The sequence below is a fragment of the Salvelinus sp. IW2-2015 genome, linkage group LG18, assembly GCF_002910315.2.
Source record: "Salvelinus sp. IW2-2015 linkage group LG18, ASM291031v2, whole genome shotgun sequence".
Lineage (NCBI taxonomy): Eukaryota > Metazoa > Chordata > Actinopteri > Salmoniformes > Salmonidae > Salvelinus > Salvelinus sp. IW2-2015.
In genome coordinates, this window is record NC_036858.1 from 64,806,142 (window position 1) to 64,830,504 (window position 24,363).

The 24,363-nt window shown below is 41.3% G+C and overlaps 3 protein-coding genes across 3 annotated transcripts; all 3 read left to right on the top strand.

Moving 5' to 3' along the window:
- Nucleotides 1-7,010: 7,010 nt before the first annotated feature.
- On the top strand, nucleotides 7,011-12,466 carry LOC111977344 (parvalbumin, thymic-like). The gene is made up of 4 exons (XM_024006723.1): nucleotides 7,011-7,071; nucleotides 11,648-11,794; nucleotides 12,156-12,251; nucleotides 12,438-12,466. Exons 1-4 carry the CDS (start codon nucleotides 7,011-7,013, stop codon nucleotides 12,464-12,466), a joined length of 333 nt encoding a protein of 110 aa, XP_023862491.1.
- A 1,111-nt stretch (nucleotides 12,467-13,577) lies between these two features.
- LOC111977343 (parvalbumin-2-like) lies at nucleotides 13,578-16,401 on the top strand. Its single transcript, XM_024006722.2, has 5 exons — nucleotides 13,578-13,685; nucleotides 14,492-14,561; nucleotides 14,689-14,821; nucleotides 15,347-15,456; nucleotides 16,104-16,401. The coding sequence occupies exons 2-5, from the start codon at nucleotides 14,501-14,503 to the stop codon at nucleotides 16,127-16,129; spliced, it is 330 nt and encodes a 109-aa protein (XP_023862490.1). The 5' UTR covers nucleotides 13,578-13,685; nucleotides 14,492-14,500; the 3' UTR covers nucleotides 16,130-16,401.
- A 4,790-nt stretch (nucleotides 16,402-21,191) lies between these two features.
- On the top strand, nucleotides 21,192-23,651 carry LOC111978775 (parvalbumin beta 2). Its single transcript, XM_024009017.2, has 5 exons — nucleotides 21,192-21,298; nucleotides 22,043-22,106; nucleotides 22,552-22,684; nucleotides 22,984-23,093; nucleotides 23,251-23,651. Exons 2-5 carry the CDS (start codon nucleotides 22,049-22,051, stop codon nucleotides 23,274-23,276), a joined length of 327 nt encoding a protein of 108 aa, XP_023864785.2. The 5' UTR covers nucleotides 21,192-21,298; nucleotides 22,043-22,048; the 3' UTR covers nucleotides 23,277-23,651.
- Nucleotides 23,652-24,363: the final 712 nt, after the last annotated feature.

Genomic DNA, 24,363 nt, shown 5'->3' on the forward strand with positions numbered 1-24,363 from the left:
CTCTTTAGCGGGTAGGTGCTTTGAACGAAGCGTGCTTTTTAGCGGGTAGGTTTCTGTGAACGAAGCGTGCTCTTTAGCGGGTAGGTTTCTGTGAACGAAGCGTGCTTTAGCGGTAGTTTCTTTGAACACTGCTCTTTAGCGGTAGGTTTCTGTGAACGAAGCGTGTCTTTAGCGGGTAGGTTTCTGTGAACGAAGCGTGCTCTTTAGCGGGTAGGTTTTGGAACGAAGCGTGCTCTTTACGGGTAGGTTTCTGTGAACGAAGCGTGTCTTTAGCGGGTAGGTTTCTGTGAACGAAGCGTGCTCTTTAAGCGGGTAGGTTTCTTGTGAACGAAGCGTGCTCTTTAGCGGGTAGGTTTCTGTGAACGAAGCGTGCTCTTTTAGCGGTAGGTTTCTGTGAACGAAGCGTGCTCTTTAGCGGGTAGGTTAGCACGCTTCGTTCACAGAAACCTACCCGCTAAAGAGCACGCTTCGTTCACAGAAAGTTGACGAGCTCAAGTCTGTATTGAAAGCACAGCAGTCGCTTTTTACCAAACCGACAGCTAACAGTAATTCTGCAACAGAGGCATCCTTCCGTGTCAGCCATCTCTTGGCTAAACATAATAAATCGTTCATCGATGGAGAGTTATACAAGGAGGCAATGGCCTTTGCCGCAGAGACGTTATCCAAAGATTTCAAAAACAAAGAGGACATTAAACATGCTATCAGAAGTGTGCCACTTGGCCCAGCCACTGTGACAAGAAGGGTAGAGTCGTTATCGGAGGACGTGAACCAACAAGTGCTCAAGGATTTATCACTTTGTGAGTGCTTTTCGCTGCAATTTGATGATTCCCAGGATATGACAGACACTGCACAGCTGATGGGGGTTGTTCTCATGGCTTTTAAGGATTCAACTACTAAGGAGTCTTTTCTCACCCTTTTACCAATTAAAGGGAGGACAAGAGGTGAGGACATTTACGAGTTTAAACATTATGTGCATGATAACAGCATTCCCATTCATAAGCTGGTAGCAATCACTACAGACGGGATACCGGCAATGCGTGGGGTGCATTCGGGCTTCGTTGCACTGTGCCGTCGGGATCCCGATTTCCCAGAGTTTTTGAACTATCACTGTGTGATCCATCAGCAAGCACTAGCTAGTAAAGTAGTGGACTTGTCTCATGTCCTGACAGTTGTCGTTATGATTGTTAATTCGATTCGTGCAAAATGACTTCAGCACCGCTTGTTTAAATCTGTATTAGATGAGCTTGATGCCGCATAAGGTGACTTGATTCTCCACGCTTGCGTAAGGTGGTTGAGTGGTTGATTTGTTGACTTGCTGCCCGAGATCAAATAATTTCTGGAGTCACGAAATGAGGAGCATGAGGAACTGTCTGATGATGCACGGCTGCTAGACTGAGGTTTCCTCACGGACATAACAGCAATACTGAACCAGCTCAACTATGAGCTTCAGGGAAAAGACGTGGCACACATGATCCCTCCGTGCTTCTACACCTGCATTGCTTGCTGTTTGGGGTTTTAGGCTGGGTTTCTGTACAGCACTTTAAGATATCAGCTTATGTAAGAAGGGCTATATAAATACATTTGATTTGATTTGATTTGATCAGCACTGTCAATGCCTTTAAGGTCAAGGTGGGTGTGTGGGCCTCTCAGCTGAGGAATGGAAGGCTGGTGCACTTCCCAAACCTGGAAAAAAAAATCAAAACATTGGAAACAAAGATGCTTTTCTCCCGCAAGAATTCTCTGCCCACCTGGAGAAACTGGCATACAAATTCTACAGGCGTTTTCAGGAGTTAAATGACATAGGGGAGGTTGTTGCATTTATCTCAAGCCCTTTCCTCCCCATTGAGATTGAGGAGGTGTCCGCCAAATTCCAGTAAATATTTGCTTTACCAATCGGAGTTGACATGGAGATAATTGAATTGCAAAATGACATTGAGTTGAAAGCAAGATCAAGAGACAGTGACCTTTGGGGTCTTGTGAACACTGAAAGTTTTCCCTCCTTTCATCCTGCGCACTTAAGGTGAAGGCCTACTTTGTATCAACATATCTCTGTGAGATGGCCTTTTCACGGATGAAAATAATAAAGTCAAAGAACAGGTCTTGTCTAACTAATAGACATCTCACAGACAGTGTCAGACTTGCTTTGTCAAACTATGAGCCAGACTACAGAGCACTTGCTGATAGTGTGCAATCACAGCCATCACATTGAATGTGTGTGTGGGGAGGGGATCTCATCCACAGCCATCTGAGTGAGTGAGTATTGCCAGTTAGAAATCTGTTGTAGGCCATATTGTTTACAAAAGGATATGATCTGTGTTGTATGTTGTTCAAAAAGGGAAAGTGAAACAGTACTGTACATGATTGGCTTAGGCCTGTAATTGACTGATCATTGAGGTAATGAATGGTAGTAGGGCTGTAATTGACTGATCATTGAGGTAATGAATGGTATAGGGCTGTAATTGACTGATCATTGAGGTAATGAATGGTAGTAGGGCTGTAATTGACTGATCATTGAGGTAATGAATGGTAGTAGGGCTGTGATTTGTGCTAAAATATTTTTGGAACAATTGAATGATGTGACTGTTCTGAATGCTAGTTGCACTTACTTGAGTATTGTCATTTTGAAGTGTCTTGAAATCTGATGTTTAAAAAGGGAAAGTGAAAGAGTAGTGTACATGATTGGCTTAGGCCTGTAATTGACTGATTATTGAGGTTATATATGAATGGTGAATGAGTAGTAGGCCTGTGGAAATATTGAAAAATGAAATATGACTGTTATTAAATGTTGAATGATAGCTGCACTTACTTCTGATTATTCTATTTGTATAATTACATGAATACTTTGCTTGTGACTGACAGGTAACAAAATAAAGAATRTCAAAGTGGAACTACATTGTGGCCTTGTTTTTTCATAATTTTTCTGCAAGTGGTAGGTTCTGGTTTACATTTGGACTTGGTATGTGATCTTAGGCATGAATAGGTTGGTGACCACTGTCCTAAAGCCTTTCACCAGCATGTCCTAAAGCCTTTCCCAAACATGTCCTAAAGCCTTTCCCTTTCATGTCCTAATCCCTTTCCCCAGCATGTCCTAAAGCCTTTACCGAAATTGTCCTTACGCCTTTCCCCTTCGTATCCTGAAGGAAAAACACTCAATCACATGAATACGAAGACAAACACTTTTTCAAGTTTCAAATTGTATTCATTGTATGTACAGGATACACATGGTATACACGGCTCAACTAAATGCTTACAGGCAGGTTTCTTCTGGACAATGCAACAATAATAAGAAATAATAAAAGATAAGAATACAAACATAAAGTAAATGGCTCAATAGAATAGAATAAACATTTTAGCATCAGTATAATACAGGAAGGCACAATATTTACACTTTTACCTGGGAAGGGGGAATTGGGTGGGCAAGTGTTTAAATTGTGCATTTATAGTAAATAAGAGTCTGGTAGAACCAATTGTGATGTGTGTGTAGCATGAATGTGTGTGTGTGCGTGCGTGCGTGTGTGTGTGTGTGTGTGTGTGTGTGTGTGTGTGTGTGTGTGTGCGTGAGAGCGTGTGTGCTAAGGTGCGGAGAGTCAGTCCAGTTCAAGTCTTCAACAGTCTGATGGCTTGTAAATAGAAACTGTTTACAAGCCATCAGATGATTTATCGCTGTCACTGGCTGTTTTAAACAAATCCCATATTCAGGTTAAATCTGAAATGTTTATATTACAGTGCATTCGGAAAGTATTCATAACCCTTCCCCTTTTCCACATTTTGTAACGTTACAGCCTTGTTCTAAAATGGATTCAATTATTTTTGTTTCCCATCAATCTACACACAATACCACATAATGACAAAGCATAGCAGGTTTAATTTTTTTTTGTTAATTTATTAATAATAAAAAACTGAAATACCTTATTTACATAAGTATTCAGACCCTTCACTATGAGACTCGAAATTGAGCTCAGGTGCATCCCAACTTGATTGGAGTCCACCTGTTTGATTGGACATGATTTGGAAAGGCACACACCTGTCTATTTAAGGTCCCACAGAAAGACAGTGCATGTCAGAGCAAAATCCAAGCCATGAGGTTGAAGGAATTGTCCATAGAGCTCCGAGACAGGACTGTGTTGAGGCACAGATCTGGGGAAGGGTACCAAAACATTTCTGCAGTATTGAAGGTTCCTAAGAACACAGTGGTCTCCATCATTCTTAAATAGAAGAAGTTTGGAACCACCAAGACTCTTTCTAGAGCTGGCCTCCTGGCCAAACTGAGCAATCGGGGGAGAAGGGCCTTGGTCAGGGAGGTGACCAAGAACCCGATGGTCCCTCTGACAGCTCCAGAGTTCCTCTGTGGAGATGGGAGAACCTTTCAGAAGGACAACCATCTCTGCAGCACTCCGCCAATCAGGCCTTTATGGTAGACTGGCCAGACGGAAGCCGCTCCTAGGTAAAAGGCACATGACAACCCACTTGGAGGGCACCTAAAGGACACACAGACAATGAGAAACAAGATTCTCTGGTTTGATGAAACCAAGGTTGAACTCTTTGGCTTGAATGCCAAGCGTCACGTCTGGAGGAAACCTGGCACCATCCCTACGGTGAAGCACGGTGGTGGCAGCATCATGCTGTGGGGATGTTTTCCAGCAGCAGGGACTGGGAGACTAGTCAGGATCGAGGAAAAGATTAACGGAGCAAAGTACAGAGAGATCTTTAATGAAAACCTGCTCCAGAGCGCTCAGGACCTCAGACTGGGGTGAAGGTTCACCTTCCAACAGGACAACGACCCTAAGCACACAAATGAGATATTTCAGTTTTTTTATTTTTATAAATGAGCTTTTCATTATGGGGTATGGTGTGTATATGGATGGGGGGGGGACAATTTATGTCATTTTAGAATAAGGCTGTAACGTAACAAAATGTGTCGTTTAGGATGAGGGAGGATGATTTATTGTAGTGAGCATGGCCTTATTTCTATTACAGCAATTTGGATGACTGTCATTCATATTCCATTCACCCAGTTAAATGTAACATCGATAGGTTTAATTTTCCCTATACCCATCATGAGGTTGTTACAACGTAGCCTACGAATGAAAGTTTACAACTTAGGTGCACAGACAGTGACACATTCATTACTGCCTTGCACACTCTTTCCTGCATCTAGCTGATCTAGAGTGTAATCATTAGTTCAACAGCTGCAAACGAGAGTTTCTATTAGACAAATTCAGGTATATATATTCCAGTGGCGGTCAGTGCCGTTTACAATGAGGGAGGCCAATACATTTTTCCCATGAGCATGGCCTTATCTCTATTACAGCATATTGGATGACTGTCATTCATATTCCATTCACCCAGTTCAATGTAATAGCGTTATGTTTAGGCTATTACAAGATACTAAATTTTCCCTATACGCATTATGAGGTTGCTACAACCTAGCCTATGAATGGAAGTTTACAACATAGGTGCATACAGGTCGAGAGAAAAAATGGAGGTGGCAGACAGTGACACATGGACAGACAGTGATACAGTTGCAAGCGAGAGTTTTCATTGGATAAATGTAGGTATGTTTATCCACGTTTTGAGAAACGATTTTCAACATAATCGGCGGAATGAATACAGCTCTGATCACGAGTAAACACAGTTCACTTTCATAACAGCCACCCTGTATTCCTTCTCACATCTATGTGCTCACCTCCTCTCATCTTTTCCCTTCATCACTTGTGGACGTCAATGCACAACACTTCAGCTGTGTGACCAGGCGAAAAAACCTTTCCAAGCCATACCATATCATAACTGCTGCACACAGCCCACATTGTTGTCACCATATTAGCTAAAGTAACATCATAGTCAACATAGCTAAAATAACTAACGCGTTAGTAAACCCACTACAATCATGCGGTAACGTTACAGTGTACCGTCAGTAAGCAGTTACACCGGCGGCCCCCTGTGGCAATAAATTAGTAAAACCAAAAGCTTACCTTGACTTGGAAGAGTTCCAGTGTTGTGTTGGATAGTCATAGCCAGCTAGCTAACATAGCATCCCTCTGTTTGAGCAGGGTGTTTGAGAAGGCTAAACTAGCTAGCTGCATTTGCTAACAAAGTAAGTGAAACTGCAAGTGAAAAATAATGTCAATCTCTCACTTTATATATTTCTTGCTTCTCCTTCATTTTGGAAGAATTTAATTTGTTCAAAACTGTTCAACTATTGTATCTCTCTCTCTTTGAGTCAACTACTCACCACATTTTATGCACTGCAGTGCTAGCTAGCTGTATCTTATGCTTTCACTACTAGATTCATTCTCTGATCGTTTGATTGGGTGAACAACATGTCAGTTCGTGCTGCAAGAGCTCTGATAGGTTGGAGGACGTCTTCCGGAAGTTGTCATAATTACTGTGTAAGTCTATGGAAAGGGGTTAGAACCCTGAGCCTCCTAGGTTTTGTATTTAAGTCAATGTACCCATAAGAGGACGGAAGCTAGCTGTCCTCCGGATACATCATGGTGTTACCCTACAGAGTGCTGTTGAGGCTACTATAGACCTTTATGGCAAAATAGTATGTTTTAATCAATTATTTGTTGACGTGATTATATTTAAGATAGTTTTATCTAAAAAGGATAACTTTTAAATGATTTACTATTTTTATTTTTATAAAATTCACTGAGGAGGATGGTCCTCCCCTTCCTCCTCTGAGGAACCTCCACTGGTCTGAATACTTTCCGAATGCACTGTATATGGGGGGAAAGCTAGTAAGAAAGGCTTTCTGTTCACCAGAAGGGATACTTTCAGTTTGTCTCTAAAGTGCCAAACAAAAGCTTTGTCATAGTGACGCTGTGACATCCACATCAGTTGAACATCAAGTGGGCCCAGAAGGCAGCTGTGTTTGGCAGGGAAACGCTGGTGGTTTCTGACACCACGGTATAATAAGGTCCCTCTTATCAGTAGCTTTCTACCTCACCATCAGTTTGGATACAACCACTAGCTGCTACGTCTCATCAGGATCTCACTACAGATTCAGTATGACTCTCACAGACTTCCTCGCTGTGTCAGATATTACTTCAACTATCAACGCTTGCAGGGGTATGGATGTACTACATTGTGCGTTTGCACTGACCTCAATTGTAACTTAATTGGTATAGGTAATGTTCTGACCTCTTCTGTAGCTTAATGGGTAAGGGGAATGTTCTGACATCTACTGTAGCTTAATGGGTATGGGTAATCTTCTGACCTCTACCGTAGCTTAATTTGTATGGGGTATGTTTTGACTTCTTTCTGTTTAGCTTAAAATTGTGGTTATGGTTTTTAAATCTTTCTGACTCTACCGTAGCTTAATTTTGTATGGGTATGTTCTGACCTCTTCCTGTAGCTTAATGTGTACGGAAATGTTCTGATCTTCTACCGTAGCTTAAATTGGTATGGAGAAATGTTCTGACCTCTACTGTAGCTTAATTGGTACGGGGAATGTTCTGACCTCTACTGTAGCTTAATGGTTAAGGGGAATGTTCTGTTGACATCTACTGTAGCTTTATTGTCATGGTAATGTTCTGACCTCTACAATAGCTCAATGGGAATTGGGAATGTTCTGACTCTCTTCTTGTAGCTTTAATGGGTATGGGGAATGTTCTGACCTCTTCTGTAGCTTAATGGGTAGGGGAATGTTCTGACATCTACAGTTAGCTTAATTGGGTAAGGGGAATGTTTTTCTGAAACATCTTACAGTAGCTTCAATGGGTATGGGAAATGTTCACCTCTACTGTAGCATAATTTCTATGGGGGAATGTTTCTGACTTTAATGTAGCTTCATGGGTATGGGGAATGTTTACTCTACTGTGTTTATGGGTATGGGGATGTTTCTAACCTCTACTGTAGCTTTTGGGTTATGGGGAAATGTTTCTGACCTCTCTGTAAGCTTTTAATGTGTAATGGGGAATGTTCTAACCTCTACTGTAGCTCATGGGTATGGGGAAATGTTCTGACCTCTACAGTACTTAATGGGTAAGGGGAATGTTCTGACATCTACAGTAGCTTAATGGGTAAGGGGAATGTTCTGAAATCTACAGTAGCTTCATGGGTTATGGGGAATGTTCTGACTCTACTGTAGCTTAATGGTGTATGGGAATGTTCTTAACCTCTACTGTAGCTTCATGGGTATGGGGAATGTTCTGACCTCTACTGTAGCTTAATTGTGTTATGGGGAATGTTCTAACCTCTACTGTAGCTTCATGGGTATGGGGAATGTTCTAACCTCTACTGTAAGCTTCATGGGTATGGGAAATGTTCTGACCTCTACTGTAGTTAATTTGTATTGGGGAATGTTCTGACCTTAATGTAGCTTAATGTGGTTGGGGAATGTTCCTGACCTCTCTGTAGCTTTCATGGGTATGGGGAATGTTATGACCTCTACTGTAGCATCAATGGGTATGGGGAATGTTCTGACCTCTACTGTAGTTAATTTGTATTGGGGAATGTTCTGAACCTTTAATGTAGCTTCATGGGTATGGGGAATGTTTTTCTGACCTCTACTGTAGTTAATTTGTATTGGGGAATGTTCTGACCTTTAATGTAGCTTAATGTGTATTGGGGAATGTTCCTGCCTCTACTGAGGCTTAATTGGTATGACAAATGTTTGACTCTTACTGTAGCTATTTGTTTATGGAAAATGTTTCTTGAAGTCTACTGTAGCTTAAAGGATAATTGGGAATGCCTCTAACCTCTACTGTAGCTTCGTGGGCATGGGGTATTTTCTGACATCTACTGTAGCTTCATGGGTATGGGGAATTTCTGACCTCTACTGTAGCTTTCAAAGTGAATTGGGAATGTTCTTGAACCTCTACTGTAGCTTCATGTGTATGGGAATGGTCTGACCTCTACTGTAGCTTAATTGGTATGGGGTATGTTCTGACTCTAACTGTAGTTCATTGGGTATGGGTAATGTTCTGATCTCTACTGTAGCTTCATGGGTTATGGGGAATGTTCTGACCTCTACCGTAGCTTCATCGGTTTTGGGAATGTTTCCTGACTGTACTGTAGCTTTATATGGTATGTGGAATATTCTGACCTCTACTTGTAGCTTCATTGGTATATGGAATGTTCTGACCTCTACTGTAGCTTAATAGGTATGGGGTATATTCTGACTCTACTGTAGCTTATAAGGTATGGGGTATATTCTTGATCTCTATTGTAGCTTCATGGGTATGGGAATGTTCTTACTTCTTACTGTAGCTTAATAGGTTGGGGTATATTCTGACCTCTACTGTAGCTTATTAGGTATGGGTATATTCTGACCTCTACTGTAGCTTCATGGGTATGGGGAATGTTCTGGCCTCTACTGTAGCTTAATTAGGTATGGGTATATTCTGACCTCTACTGTAAGCTTCATGGGTATGGGGAATGTTCTCATCTCTACTGTAGCTTAATTGGTATGGGGAATGTTTCTTACCTCTAACTGTAGCTTTCATGGGTTATGGGGAATGTTATGACCTTACTGAGGCTTAATTGGTATGACAAATGTTCTGAACCTCTACTGTAGCTTATTTGTTATGGGGAATGTTCTGAAGTCTACTGTAGCTTAAGGATAATTGGGAATGCCTCTAACCTCTACTGTAGCTTCGTGGGTATGGGGTATTTTCTGACATCTACTGTAGCTTCATGGTATGGGGAATTTTCTGACCTCTACTGTAGTTCAAGTGAATTGGGAATGTTTGACCTCTACTGTAAGCTTCATGTGTATGGGGAATGGTCTGCGCTCTTACGTGTAGTTTATTTTGTATTGGGGAATGTTTTGACCTTTAATGTAAGCTTATGGGTATCGGGGAATGTTATGACCTCTACTGAGGCTTAATTGGTATGACAAATGTTTCTGACCTCTACTGGTAGCTTATTTGTTATGGGGAATGTTCCTGAAAGTCTAACTGTAGCTTAAGGATAATTGGAATGCTCTAACCTCTACTGTAGCTTCGTGGGTATGGGTTATTTTCTGACTCTTAACTTGTAGCTTCATGGATATGGAGAATTTCTGACCTCTACTGTAGCTTCAAGTGAAATTGGGAATGTTCTGACCTCTACTGTAGCTTCATGTGTATGGGGTAATGGTCTGACCTCTACTGTAGCTTAATTGGTATGGGTATGTTCTGACCTCTACTGTAGCTTCAATTTTGGTAATGGGAATGTTTCTTGATCTCTCTGTAGCTTCATGGGTATGAAAGGAATGGTTCTGACCTCTACCGTAGCTTCATCGGTTGGGATGATGTTTTCTGACTGTACTGTAGCTTATATGGTATGTGGATAATTCTGAACTCTACTGTAGCTTTAATTGGGTATATGGAATGTTCTGACTCTTACTGTACGCTTTTAATAGTATGGGGTAATATTGCTGACCTCTACTTTGTAGCTTAATAGGTATGGGGTAATATTCCTGACTCTATTGTAGCTTCATGGTATGGGAATGTTCTTTTACCTCTTACTGGTAGTTATAAGGTTTGGGGTATATTCTGACCTCTACTGTAGCTTAAATAGGTATGGGGTTATATTCTGCCTCTCGTAGTTCATGGGTATGGGGAATGTTCTGGCCTCTAACTGTAGCTTAATAGGTATGGGGTATATCTGATCTACTGTAGCTTATGGGTATGGGATGTTTTCATCTTTCTACTGTAGCTTAATTGGTATGGGGAGTGTTCTGATCTCTACTGTAGCTTAATTAGAATGTGGAATGTTCTTGACCTCTACTGTAGCTTCATGGGGCATGGGGAATGTTCTGACCTCTACTGTAGCTTAATTGGTAGAGGGAATGTTCCTGACCTTTACCGTAGCTTCATGGGTATGGAGAATGTTCTGACCTGTACTCTAGCTTAATGGACTGGGTATATTCTGACCTCTACTGTAGCTTCATGGTATGGGGATGTTTGAACACTACTGTTAGCTTAAATTGGTATGGGGGATGTTCTGACACTATGTAGCTTACTTGGTTATGGGGAATGTCTGACCACTACTGTAGCAATTGGGAATGGGAATGTTCTGACCATCTAACTTGTAGCTTAATTGGCATGGGGAATTGTTCTGACCTCTCTGTAGCTTAATTGGCATGGGGGAAAATGTTTTCTGACCTCTACTGTTGAGCTTCATAGGTATGGGGTATATTCTGACCTCTACTGTAGCTTCATGGTATGGGAATGTTCTGACCTCTACTGTAGCTTCATGGGTATGGGAATATTCTGACCTCTACTGAGCATCATGTATTGGAAATATTCTGACCTCTACTGTACATCATGGGTATTGGGAATATTCTGGACCTCTACTGTAGCTTCATGGGTATTGGGAATGTTAAGTTTTGGCAGCCCCCCGCACCTCTCTAAACATCTATATTTATGTGCATCTTTAGGGGGGTCGGGTTAAAAGCAGAATTTAAATTTCAGTTGGACCTTGTTTGCAATTGACCAATAAAATAATTTGAATCTTAATATTAGGGATGTTAGGTTGCCCATAGGGTCTCATGACAGCAGTATATCTTTGTGTATATGATTGTGGCTTCACAAATGTGTTTATATTAAGATCAAGAAGTCCAAAGAAAAGGAAACTCAGTGAGATTTGAACTACTAACTTCAAACGTCAGCGGTTTGTTTGGTCACTTGTCATTTTGCATTGTCCATTCTGCTATTAGCAAACGACTCCTTCAGCCCAAATACTTTTTTTGCGATGGTAGGATTGTCCAAGAAGTCTCCCCCTGAGATTGAAGAAGATCTTCATGATCCTGGACAGGACAAGAGTGGCTACATCGAACCGGACGCGCTACAGATGAGTCTTAATATAACATACTTGAACCCATGATCAAAACAGCAGCTGATACTAAGCAGATATCACACCAATATATTTTTCTCTTTTAGTTTCTCCAACAATTGTTGCCTAATACAAGTACTTCTTTGTGGGGGTTGCTGGTTGGTGGTGTGGTGGTGGTGTGTGTTGTGGTGGTGGGTGTGTGGTTGGTGTTTGTGTTTGGTGTGTGTGTTTGTGTGTGTGGTGTTGTGTGGTGTGTGGTGTGTGGTGGTTGTGTTGGTGTGTGTGGGTGTGGTGTGGTGTGTGTTGTTGTGTGTGTGTTCGTTGTGGTTGTTGGTTGTCGTGTTTGGGTGTGGTTAATTAGGCTTTTTTTTCCTCAAGGAAAAAGGAAAATTGCTTTCCAAGGGGGGCTCGTCCCCTGACAGCGGCTGAGACCAGTGCCTTCCTCCTGGCTGGGGACCAGGACGGGGATGGAAAGATAGGCTGGGATGGTAGAGCTAGTAGGCAACGAGGGCCGGGGCCAGAGTTAACATTTATGATTCTTGTGGCAGTTTAAGGATCACTGGATCAGAAACCTAGTTTTGAATGTGGTTGGAAAGTAATTCAATCTCTACATTCTGCATATTGAAGGTTAATGAGCACATTTCATTTTTGGTTTGTTTGTGTCTCTCTATCAGAGTTCTCCAACCTTGTTATGTCTTCATAAAGAGATGAAGAGGAGGAAGATATGTATTTTGACAATTTGAAGACCAGCTGTACATGGTCTGTGTGAATCTGCTCAGTGCCTTCTTGGGTTGGTCCAGTCTCTGTTTATCAGTACTAGTAGTATAATCTGAGGTAGTTTTGACGAAGGAAAATATGACATTGTAAACCAACACAAATAAACAGTCTTTGGCTTAACCCTTGCCTCGCCTGCAGCTGTCTTTCTCTGATGGAAAGTATATACATATACTGTATCTGGGTTTGACCATAAATAATATAGCACCTGTCTTYATATGACACTATGTGATGTATCCTAGCCATGTCATTGACAGGCTGGGCCTTGCATGAACATGAGCATGTAGCCCAGGGTAAGGAGTCAAGTCAACAAATGTCTATATTCYTCTCATGTGTATCCAACTGCAGTAGATCATCCAAACCAAGTCATTTCCTCCTCATGATTATATGAAGGGCAGACGAGGGATTAAGTTTCTTGCTATAAACTGATAACTTTGGAACCTTTCAACTGTCAAGAAGATTATGTATATGTTTCTATCAACAACAACAGCAACTTTTAACATTTTTAAATGAGACTGTGCTGGTATGGAGGTGATTTATATTGTTTACAAGTATGACAAGCACAATATCGTCTAGCATAAGAATGATGAATATATGCAAAGTATATAATCGAGGCCTACATCACATGAATATAGCAATTTGCAGCAAACAGAGACATTAGTGTCCATAATGGTTAATACTATAATGTACACTAGCTTCAAACAGTTACATTTGTATATAAATCATATAAAACTAAATGATCTGATTTGACATATACTAAATGGTTCATAACTGGTTTATGATGTGAGACTTGTTCTATACATTCAGAAACTCACTGAGGTTGCAGATAAGGGGTCATATTACAAAAACAATATGCATTGCAGTCATTTTACCTCCAACATGCAGCTGAATGAGTAGATGAGCTTGCGCCCAAAAATGCACGCCTTGCGTTTCACCAAGGACTGCATGCATATCCTTAGTTGAAAGGATAAAAATAGCACAATTTGACTACTAGACACATTTTTCCAAAACTAACCCTAAGCATATGGTGTGCGTTACACCTTGAAGGGCGAGAGTATATAATGTGAGAGCTAAAGGAGAATTGCTTCATCCGGCCCTACACTGAGATACAGCAGCCTCCTCGCCACTAATCCACTAATCTTCCAAAGGTGAGTTCCCTCAATCGGACTGATGTTCTAATTTACTGACCACCAATGGTTTTCAACATCAACAACATGCAAAGATTTTCATTTACAACCTCCACGGAATACATTCAATAAAAATGAAGAGGGAAACGTTTCTATCTGGAATGTGTTTGGAGTTGGAGTTTAAAAAAATAAAAAAATATGGGACTTCAAGCGTTTACCTGAGAGATGGAGATGGAGGACTTATGCCATGGTTTTGGCTCACGAGGAATGTCAGTTCGAGGACCACTCTGAAAAAGACTTACTGTCACTGGCAGACATGTCTTACTCAATCTTTCTTTCTAAACCAATGCTTGTTCTCCATCTAAATTTCCATGGCTGGACTTTCATGACAGTGAAAGTCCTATGTGAATCTTTGTGTGTGAATGGTTGAGAGACAGAATAGAAACAGGTCTAGCAGAGCTAAAGGTCATGGCTCACAGCATACTACTGTATGGGTGCTGGCCTACTGTAGTGTCTTGCATTGGGCACAGAGGAGCTAAGTTTGGAATGTAAACTTGTAGGATACAGATAAAACAGAACCAATGCTATTTCTTATCCATTTAAATCCATGAATGAACTAAATAATTAGTTAATTAATTAAAGAACATTTGAGAAAAGGTCTATCTACATATATCTATAAGCCTAAGACAGTTTTCTTGACAATAGTTGTGGTTATCAGTCAAAAGATAGTCTATGTATTTACTGTTAAATATTTATGTTCAGGACTTTGAAAATGTTTCTCTCGCTCTCTTCTCTCTTCTCTCACTTTCTCTCTCTCCATTTCTCAGAATCTAAAAATGGCTTTCAAGGGAATGCTTAAGGATGAGGATATCGCTGCTRCCCTCAAGCATTGTGCAGGTGTGCTACACTTAATTGATTTATAACGATCAATGTCAGTGAAAGTGGAAGGGGCCATATTGACCAGGTTTAATCATCCATGAGCAGGTTGTGATGTTGAAATGACCACTGTGTTTATCCCTCACAGCTGCTGAGTCCTTCAACCACAAAGAGTTCTTCGCCAAGGTTGGCCTGGCCGGCAAGTCTGCTGAGGATTTGAAGAAAGCCTTCTACTTCGTTGACCAGGACAAGAGTGGCTTCATTGAGGAGGATGAGCTCAAGTAAGTCTCATGTTGATTCAGTTGCCAAAGGCTACCTTACTGTCCAGTACAATGCAAAACTACCCTTGAAACTGAAATTAATACCAGTGCATATCTTGACTATTCCTTGCTCTCTACCCACCAAGTCTCATATTCATTTGATTGCATAGGGGTAACATAAACACACCCTTCAACTGAAATATACACCAGTAACCTACATATTTGGGCTATTCCCTTCTGACTATTCTGAGGCCAGAAATGTAAATCTTTCCAACTAAAATAGATCCATGGGTCAATTCGAGGGTCGAATGCATTTTTATTCAACGAATGAATTCAAAAGTCATGAATTCACATGGGAAAATAGCACACAATTTTCAAAAAATGCTTCCTCCCTCTCTCCTCCCTCTCTTCCTCCCTATCTCCTCCCTCCTGCTCTCCCTCTCTTCCTCCCCCTCCCTCCCTCTGGCTCTCCCTTCCTCCCTCCTTCTCTCCCTCTCTCCCTCCCTCTCTCCCTCCCTCTCTTCCACCCTCCTCCTCTTTCTCCAGGCTGTTCCTCCAGACCTTCTCTGCTGGTGCCAGAGCTCTGACAGATAAAGAGACCAAGGCCTTCCTTGCAGCAGGAGATGTTGATGGTGATGGCATGATCGGAGTAGATGGTAAACAAATCACTTTTACACATTTCAATTAAACTATCAAACTAGCAACTATGTACTTTACCCTATTCAGTTGGCCAAGTAACTGTAACAAGTAACTAGGCCTCCCTAGTGGCACAGCGGTCTAAGGGTTCAATCCCAGGCTGTGTCACAGGGGAGACGCATGATACTGGGAGACGCATGAGGTGGCGCAATTGACCCAGCGTTGTCTGGGTTAGGAGAGGGTTGGGCCGGTCGGGATGACCTTGTCCCATCGCACTCTAGCGACTCCTTGTGGCAGGCCAGGCGCATGCACACTGACTTCGGTAGCCAGCTGTACAGTGTTTCCTCAGACACATTGCAGAGGGCTTCCGGGTTAAAGCGAGCATTGTGACTTGGCAGGGTCGTGTTTCGGGGATGCATGGCTCTCTACCTTCCCCTCTCCTGAGTCATTATGGGAGTTGCAGTAATGGGACAAGACTGTAACTACCAATTGGATATAAAAGTACCCCTAAAAATAACAACTACTTTTAGTAACGTGTAACTACTTTTAGTTACACATAACTACTTTTAGATGCTAAAATTAGGATTTTATGAGGTGCATTTTTTTTAAAGATCTCATCAAGACTGCCACTGCAATAACTGTTGTTGTTTCCTCCTTGTTTCCACAGAGTTCGTCACCTTGGTGAACGCATAAGTCATCTATCATTGGCTTGGTTATCAGAGAACCACAAATCTGCTGTTGAGGTTTTGTCCTGGCCCGCTGCCTGTCACATACTGCATCTTTTTTATATTCATTTTATTTATGAATGTYGCACAGACTGTTTTGACTGTAACCCCACACCCCCAAAGCGTGTTGACTGTTATGTTTTTTAAATATGTCTTATGTTCGCATTCAGCCGGTGTGCAAAGTTTTACCACCATGCTTTTGCACTTTTTGAAAATTGAAATAAATTCACATTTGGATTAGCACCGACTTTTGTTATTAATCGAACATTGAGTGTCACAACTGAGGAAGTCCTTCAAAGAACTAAAGAATGTTTATTTAGAATATTAGAGTATATAGGACTGATTCAGCACTAGCTACGCCGGGATTCCCACCTGGCATTACTCCCTGGAGTACTGAGAAGTAACTGCATATAGTGAACAATGCCATACATCATGTGAACACAGGTTCACATAAAGTTCAAACAAGATCCACCTTCTGGCACTGCATATAGGAGACAGATATATGTTCAGCTCTGGCACACCTATAGCTGGTTCAGAAAGATGCAGCCGCTGTCAGGACCTCTTGGACCCAGCTCTTTAGGGGACTGGCCAGCTAGAGGATCTCTGTTCAGTTAGAGCCAGCACATTCCAAAGGGCCCCGGCCAGCACCCGGCTAGGGTTTCAGAACTCCCAAGTTACACCATTTTTGTCAATGAGGCACATTTATGAATACGTTTCTCTCTCTCAGATATCAGACTGAGAGAATGTCATACTCGGTGACATAGAATAAGGCCATTTCTATTTATGAAGAAAGGGAAGGAGAAGTGAACAAATTGCACTCTGAACATTTACTTGGAGATATTTGTTTCCAGCTAGAATGTACATTAACTGTATTTAATTATTTTTACATACTAATTGATGACAAGGTGGAATTTAGTCCAAGGATCACCTCTAAGTGGAGTTTGGAATGTCAGAATGTCAGAATGTTAGAATGTCCCACATCAGCTTGGATTCAGTCCTAGTTTCATCCAATAACGAGTTGTCCACTGTTCTGACATTTTACAACAACACTCATATTAAATAATGGCAGGAATGGATACAAAGACATCATCTGAGGGAGAATAGTTAAGGGGGGAACACTTTTATCTTATTTGTGTCAAAATGTATTCCTCTACCTGTCTGTGGGTCAAGGTCAGGGGTTAGGGGTCAGGTATTACTGGTATTACTATGTAATTACCATTTCCCATGTAATTCTCTGCCTGGTAAATTATGTACCATAAAATATTAACTGATGAGGTTTCCAGTGCTAGATTTATTAAAAGGGTTTGGATAATCTCTACACAACCATAGAAATAGAATGGTAACAAACTGATTTCCAAAGTATTTCCAGCTGGCTGTGAAATGCCGTCACACTAAAGCAATAGGAAAAAGTCAAGAGTGCCACCTGCTGCAGTATAAAACCCCTTAGAAACATCCAACGTGGCACCCTATTCCCAATATGGTGCACTATTTTTCACCAGGGACCATAGGGAAAAGGGTGCCATTTGGGACGCAGTAACATTCATCTGGTCACACACGTATGTATACTTGTATGTGGACCAACTGGCAAGTGTCTGCACTGACATTTTCAACCGCTCCCTGACCGAGTCTGTAACACCTACATGTTTCAAGCAGACTACCATAGTCCCTGTGCCCAAGGAAGCGAAGGTAACCTGCCTAATTTATCACTGCCCCGTAGCACTCACGTCCGTAGCCATGAAGTGCTTTGAAAGGCGGGTCATGGCTCACATCAACTGCATCATCCCGGAAAACCTAGACCCACTCCAATTTGCATACCGCCCCAACAGATCCACAGATGATGCAATCTCAATTGCACCCCACAACGCCCTTTCCCACCTGGACAAAAGGAACACCTACGTGAGAATGCTGTTCATTGACTACAGCTCAGTGTTCAACACCATAGTGCTCACAAAGCTCATCACTAAGCTAAGGACCCTGGGACTAAACACCTCCCTCTGCAACTGGATCCTGGACTTCCTGACGGGCCGCCCCCAGGTGGTAAGGGTTGGCAACAACACGTCAGCGACGCTGATCCTCAACACTGGGGCCCCTCAGTCCCCTCCTGTACTCCCTGTTCACCCACGACTGTGTGGCCAAACACAACTCCAACACCATCATTAAGTTTGCTGATGACACAACAGTGGTAGGCCTGATTACCGACAACGATGAGACAGCCTATAGGGAGGAGGTCAGAGACCTGGCAGTATGGTGCCAGGACAACAACCTCTCCCTCAATGTGAGCTGATCCTGGACTACAGGAAAAAACKGACCAAACAGGCCCCCATTAACATTGACGGGGCTGTAGTGGAGCTGCTCGAGAGTTTCAAGTTCCTTGAGGTCACATCACCAACGAACTATCATTGTCCAAACACACCAAGACAGTCATGGAGAGGGCACGACAACACATTTTCCCCCTCAGGAGACTGAAAAGATTTGGCATGGGTCTCCAGATCCTCAAAAAGTTATTCAGCTGCACCATTGAGAGCATCCTGACCGGTTGCACCACCGCCTGGTATGGCAACTGCTCGGCATTTGACTGGAAGGCGCTACAGAGGGTAATGCGTACGGCCCAGTACATCACTAAGCTTCCTAAAAAAAAAATCCCCAGGACCTATATACTAGTTGGTGTCAGAGGAAGGCCCAAAAAATTGTCAAAGACTCCAGTCACCCAAGTCATATAATGTTCTCTTTGCTACCGCACGGCAAGTGGTACTGGACCAAAAGGCTCCTTAATAGCCTCTACCCCCAAGCCATAAGACTGCTGAACAATTAATCAAATGTCCACCCAGATTACTTACATTGACCCCCCCCCCCCCCCCCCCTTGTTTTTGCACTGCTGCTACTCGCTGTATATTATTACCTCGACTAACCTGTGCCCCCGCACATTGACCAGTACCCCCGTATATAGCCTCATTATTATTATGACATTTTCTTGTGTTACTTTTAGATTTGTTTTGTTTTCACGTTAGTTAGTTTAGTAAATATTTTCTAACTCTAGTTCTTGAACTGCATTGTTGGTTAAGGGCTTGTAAGTAAGCATTTCACGGTAAGGTCAATGTGATTTGATTGATTTGATTTGTATTGTATTTGGTAAATTGTGTGCATGCCGTGCTCCCTTGTGAAAGAGATCCTGGTCTCAATGGAACTCCCTGTTAAAATAAAGGTCAAATAATAAAAATTATAATTTAAAAAATCTTTATGACGGAGTTACAATCACACTGAGGAAAAGCAATCACATTCCTTAGCAAAGAGGTCCCCAATCAACATGTTGAACTGCCCAGGAGGGAACAGTACATCCAACTGTAGGGAAAGATGTGTGACATGCTATTGAACAGATTAATGATTCCATAAGTTATTAGGCCCTAATTAGAGCTCTATGAATTAATATTTTTCATGTGGTCTGGTATAATTTGGTATTTTTTACAAAATGTGCAAATATTATATAACAATTACAAACAAACAAAGAAGATCATATGATAGATAAAACAACCTATAAAATGTAATGTGACATTTTGGGTTAGATTTTGAATTATGTTGTTATGTTGCCTGAGTTTTTTGCTTTTATTTTCCTCATATATAATTTCAATTGTGTCAGCAGCACTTGGTGATTTACACACTAGTTAAAAGTCCAAGGAAGCCGTTTTTATCTCAATATCAAATTACTTCTGGGTAACAATTAATTACTTTACAGTGATTGTTTTCAATTTAAATTGTCAAAAATAAACAAAAATAGATTCATAGCAAAGAGCCATTTCTCAAGCAAGAATTTTGCTAGGACTGTCTGGGAGTGGCCTGAGTGGGGAGGGGAAAATTGAAAACTAGCTGTTATTGGCAGAGAGGTTTGGAACTGTCTTTGTTATTAGTCTACTAACTAATTTATCGTCTGGTGATGTCCCCAGCCATTCCAAAACCCCATCCCAAAACAGTCTGACATTTCAGACAGTCTTTTCAAACAGCTCTTACACTAAAACTGCATKATCATAATTTTCACAATTTCATAGTATTATTCCAACCTTAAAGTGTGGAAATATATATAAAACACAGGAAATCACATTTTTGACTGCAATGGGCCTTTAAATGGTGTTTTAAAATTATTAACATAAAAGACACATCAACACTACTATAATTAGCCATTCAAGTAATTCAAGTGTCTTTGTTTCCTTCTGCAACTTAATACAGCACTCTACACCTACAGCAATAGATCATACACTCTACTTTGTTCAACACTTAGGCTACATTAGCAACCACTCATTACAGACATTTTGCACATGCCAATAACTCATTAGAGCAACTCAGTTGTATATTAGACCTTTGAACTGTTAAACTAAGTGGATATTGATGCATTTTGTAAAACAGACAGTAAAACATCAATAAAAACCCAAGTAAGCATTTCACTGTTAGGGCTTTTTTCAATGTGGTAAGCTGAAGCGATATACATGTAAAGGTCATTTCAGATTGAGTCGATATATGCATCGTTTACCGAGAATGAGGTCTATGCTAAAGCAGAAACATTGTCTTTAAATTTCAATCACTCTGTAAAGCTGAACTTCCGCGATGCGGATTGAATAGAGCCCTGTCTACACCTGTTGTTTACAAAGCATGTGACAAATAACGTTTTAAATCTAAACATTTGAAAATATTTTTTAAATATCACAGTGACGTTTGTGCACGTGCAGGTGCTCACTTGTGAACTTTGAAGCCAACAAAATATTCAGACATCTGTGTGTAAAGTCTGGTTTTCAATAACTACAAATCCAATTTACCTCATCACATCATCTGTATGGCTTTTCACAGGATATAAATCTGCATCGGCTGCAAGTATACTTCATCCATAGCAGAAGTGTATATTATTAGCCTGATTTAATATTTAGCATACAAGTACCTTTTAAGCATCTTCATGTATGTATATATAAATAGAAAGGACCCCGACTACTGGACACATTTTCAACCAACTGCTTTGCATGCGGTGTCTATTACATTACGTCTCATGTTTCAGGTGAGTAGGGTATATAAGGTCGAAGGCTTAGGCAGGGGGGGCTTACACCAGTTGGCAGAATCATCTTTGCGAATCCACTCAAGCCTTAGAGCCAAACCTGAGGTGAGTCTGTTGCAGAGGGATAAATCTTAATCTTGTCAGGTCGACAACATCGTGCATGTATCTTCAACCCTTCGGCTTTACTACACCTTGCTATGGAACTGAACATGGAGGAAGCATCTACTATAAAGGCTATCTCAATTAAAGAAACTTTTTGCCTTTGGAATAATCAAGGAACCAAATGGAAGGACATCATACAACTAAATCCCTAGGCTACATCATTGGGATGATATACTTTATCATTCACTACCTGCAAGTCTGGGCTTTGGAATAGAAGACCTTCCATCCTGATGCTCTGCTGTGTGAACCTATCCTAACCAAAAGAACCAAAACTAACCAAAAGAACCAAAACTAATCAAAATAACCTGTCCTAACCTATCCTAACCAAAAGAACCAAAACTAATCAAAATAACCTGTCCTAACCTATCCTAACCAAAAGAACCAAAACTAATCAAAAGAACATGTCCTAACCTATCCTAACCAAAAGAACCAAAACTAACCAAAATAATATAACTTTATTTTCAGATGTTAATAACATAACAATAACTATGTTATTACCACTTATATTATTAGGAAATGCAATTGTTTAATATGGGTTGAGAGGTTCAATCTTCCAAATATCCAACTTGGATAAAGGACAAAGTTTCAGCATAATGAAATCAGTAGTTTCAGTTGCTATACAGAAGCAGGTGAAGAACAGAATAACATTTGCTTTGCTGTAACTGATCTTCTCTGCTTTCTCCACAGCTAAACATGTCCTTCGCCGGTCTTAACGATGCTGATGTTGCTGCAGCCCTCGCTGCTTGCACAGGTACAYCTCTTATAGATGCCTCAGTTCACTTTCACTCTCTTGTCTGTCTGTCTGTCTGTCTGTCTGTCTGTCTGTCTGTCTGTCTGTCTGTCTGTCTGTCTGTCTGTCTGTCTGTCTGTCTGTCTTGTCTCTCTCTCTCTCTCTCTCTCTCTCTCTCTCTCTCTCTCTCATATTGTGTGTAACATTGTATAGAGCAGGCTTTTTAAATTTTCTTTCTGTTTGTGGTTGATGAGAAGATAGATGAGAGGGATATAGCACAGAAAAGAGTGACTGGAATATTGAACCGCTGCCTCCAGGAGAGTGTGGTCCAGTCTGGGGCAGCAGCTCTACCACTAGACTATCCCTGGGCAAGCAGGCACAGCCATGGCTCACCAGCATCGTTCAGTATAGTTGTAACTGTGAAATCCTCCTACAGCACTTTAATGGATACCTGATCTCCCCTCAGCTGCTGACTCCTTCAACCACAAAGCGTTCTTTGCCAAGGTTGGCCTGGCCAGCAAGTCCAACGATGACGTGAAGAAGGCCTTCTACGTCATTGACCAGGACAAGAGTGGCTTCATTGAGGAGGATGAGCTTAAGTAAGGACCCCTCTGATATTCCACTCATCCTATAACACCTCTGATTCTGGTTTATATCTGCTCTCTCATGCCTCACCAGGGTCACAGCTCTGATGGTGTGCTGAAAGGGAGAGTTTGATCATGTTCCTGAGAGTGAATGGGGGCTTGACTGATTGTTTAGTGTGGGGGGACAAATACCTAACTTCAAACCTACCTCTCTGTATTTTTAGCTCAGCAAAATATGAGTGGAGAAGGAGAGCAGCAGGATAGTCTGTATTCACGGTCTTTGCTCATTGCCTGTATGCACTGTATCCATCCAGGCTGTTCCTGCAGAACTTCTCTGCTTCTGCTAGAGCCCTGACTGACGCTGAGACCAAGGCTTTCCTGGCTGATGGGGACAAGGATGGTGATGGCATGATTGGAGTTGATGGTGAGGAATATTCCTTTTGGAATTTTGGAGCATTCTTTCAACAACAAGACATGCATGTTCCTTGCAAGTCTTTGCAATCTCAGATGTAATTGAAAATGAACTGTTGAATAAGAAATTATTGAACCATTGATATACATTTTTGTGTTCACATTTTCAGAGTTTGCTGCCATGATCAAAGGATAAATAAAGACCTGACCAACACCTCTTGATCTTAAGGAACAACTTGACCCAAGACATCCCCCTTTTCATCTTAACACTTTTATACACGTGACTGTGACTGTCTGAGATGACACCCTATCCCATAGATAGTGCACTACCTTTTCCCATTGCCGATGGGCAAAAGTAGTGCACTACATCGTGAATAGGGTGTCATATCAGACATAGCCTGTGACTATCTACCCATAGTGCATCTTTCTGTCCACTTTGAATGTAAATGTAGCATGGCTGTGTATCCGCTGTCCTCGTTAATTTGAGTTTTGCTTTACTGTCAAATCAATGGTGCACCTTTTGGGAAATGGACGTCGAACGATATAGAAGAGAATAAACGTTATTTTTCAATATGGTGTCTCATCTTTTCTTTAGAGTTTGCTTGAATACTTCAGTACCACTCCACATGTGAGTACCTATTTAGACAAGAGGGGAATTTTGTCATCACCTGACCCCCTTTAATAGAGATTTTCTCACAATACTGATCTGAACTGAACCAAGCTGTACTGAGCTGACCTGGTTACGCATCCCCCATAGTTGCTGAAAAGGACAATGTGAAAAAAAATATCGAAGCCAGCATAGTTTGGCTCAGTAGGATAGTGCGAAAAGGATATAAGCGGAGCATCCGCTATTTATCATCAAAATGATCACCACATACAGTAGTAACTAAGGTGAGSAGTTGAGAGGTCAATGGTTGAACTGGAATAGTCACGTCATATAGTAGCTAACATTAAGTGGTTAGTCATGTATATTTCTGTCACTAAGACCTAAATCTAACTTTCAGTTATTTGAAAATGAAATAATCTCCAAAATATACAGTTGAAGTCGGAATTTACACACACTTAGGTTGAAGTCATTAAAACTCGTTTTTCAACCACTCCACAAATTTCTTGTTAACAAACTATAGTTTTGGCAAGTCGGTTAGGACATCTACTTTGTGTATAACAAGTAATTTTTCCAACAATTGTTTACAGACAGATTATTTCACTTATAATTCACTGTATCACAATTCCAGGGGGTCAGAGGTTTACATACACTAAGTTGACTCTCCCTTTAAACAGCT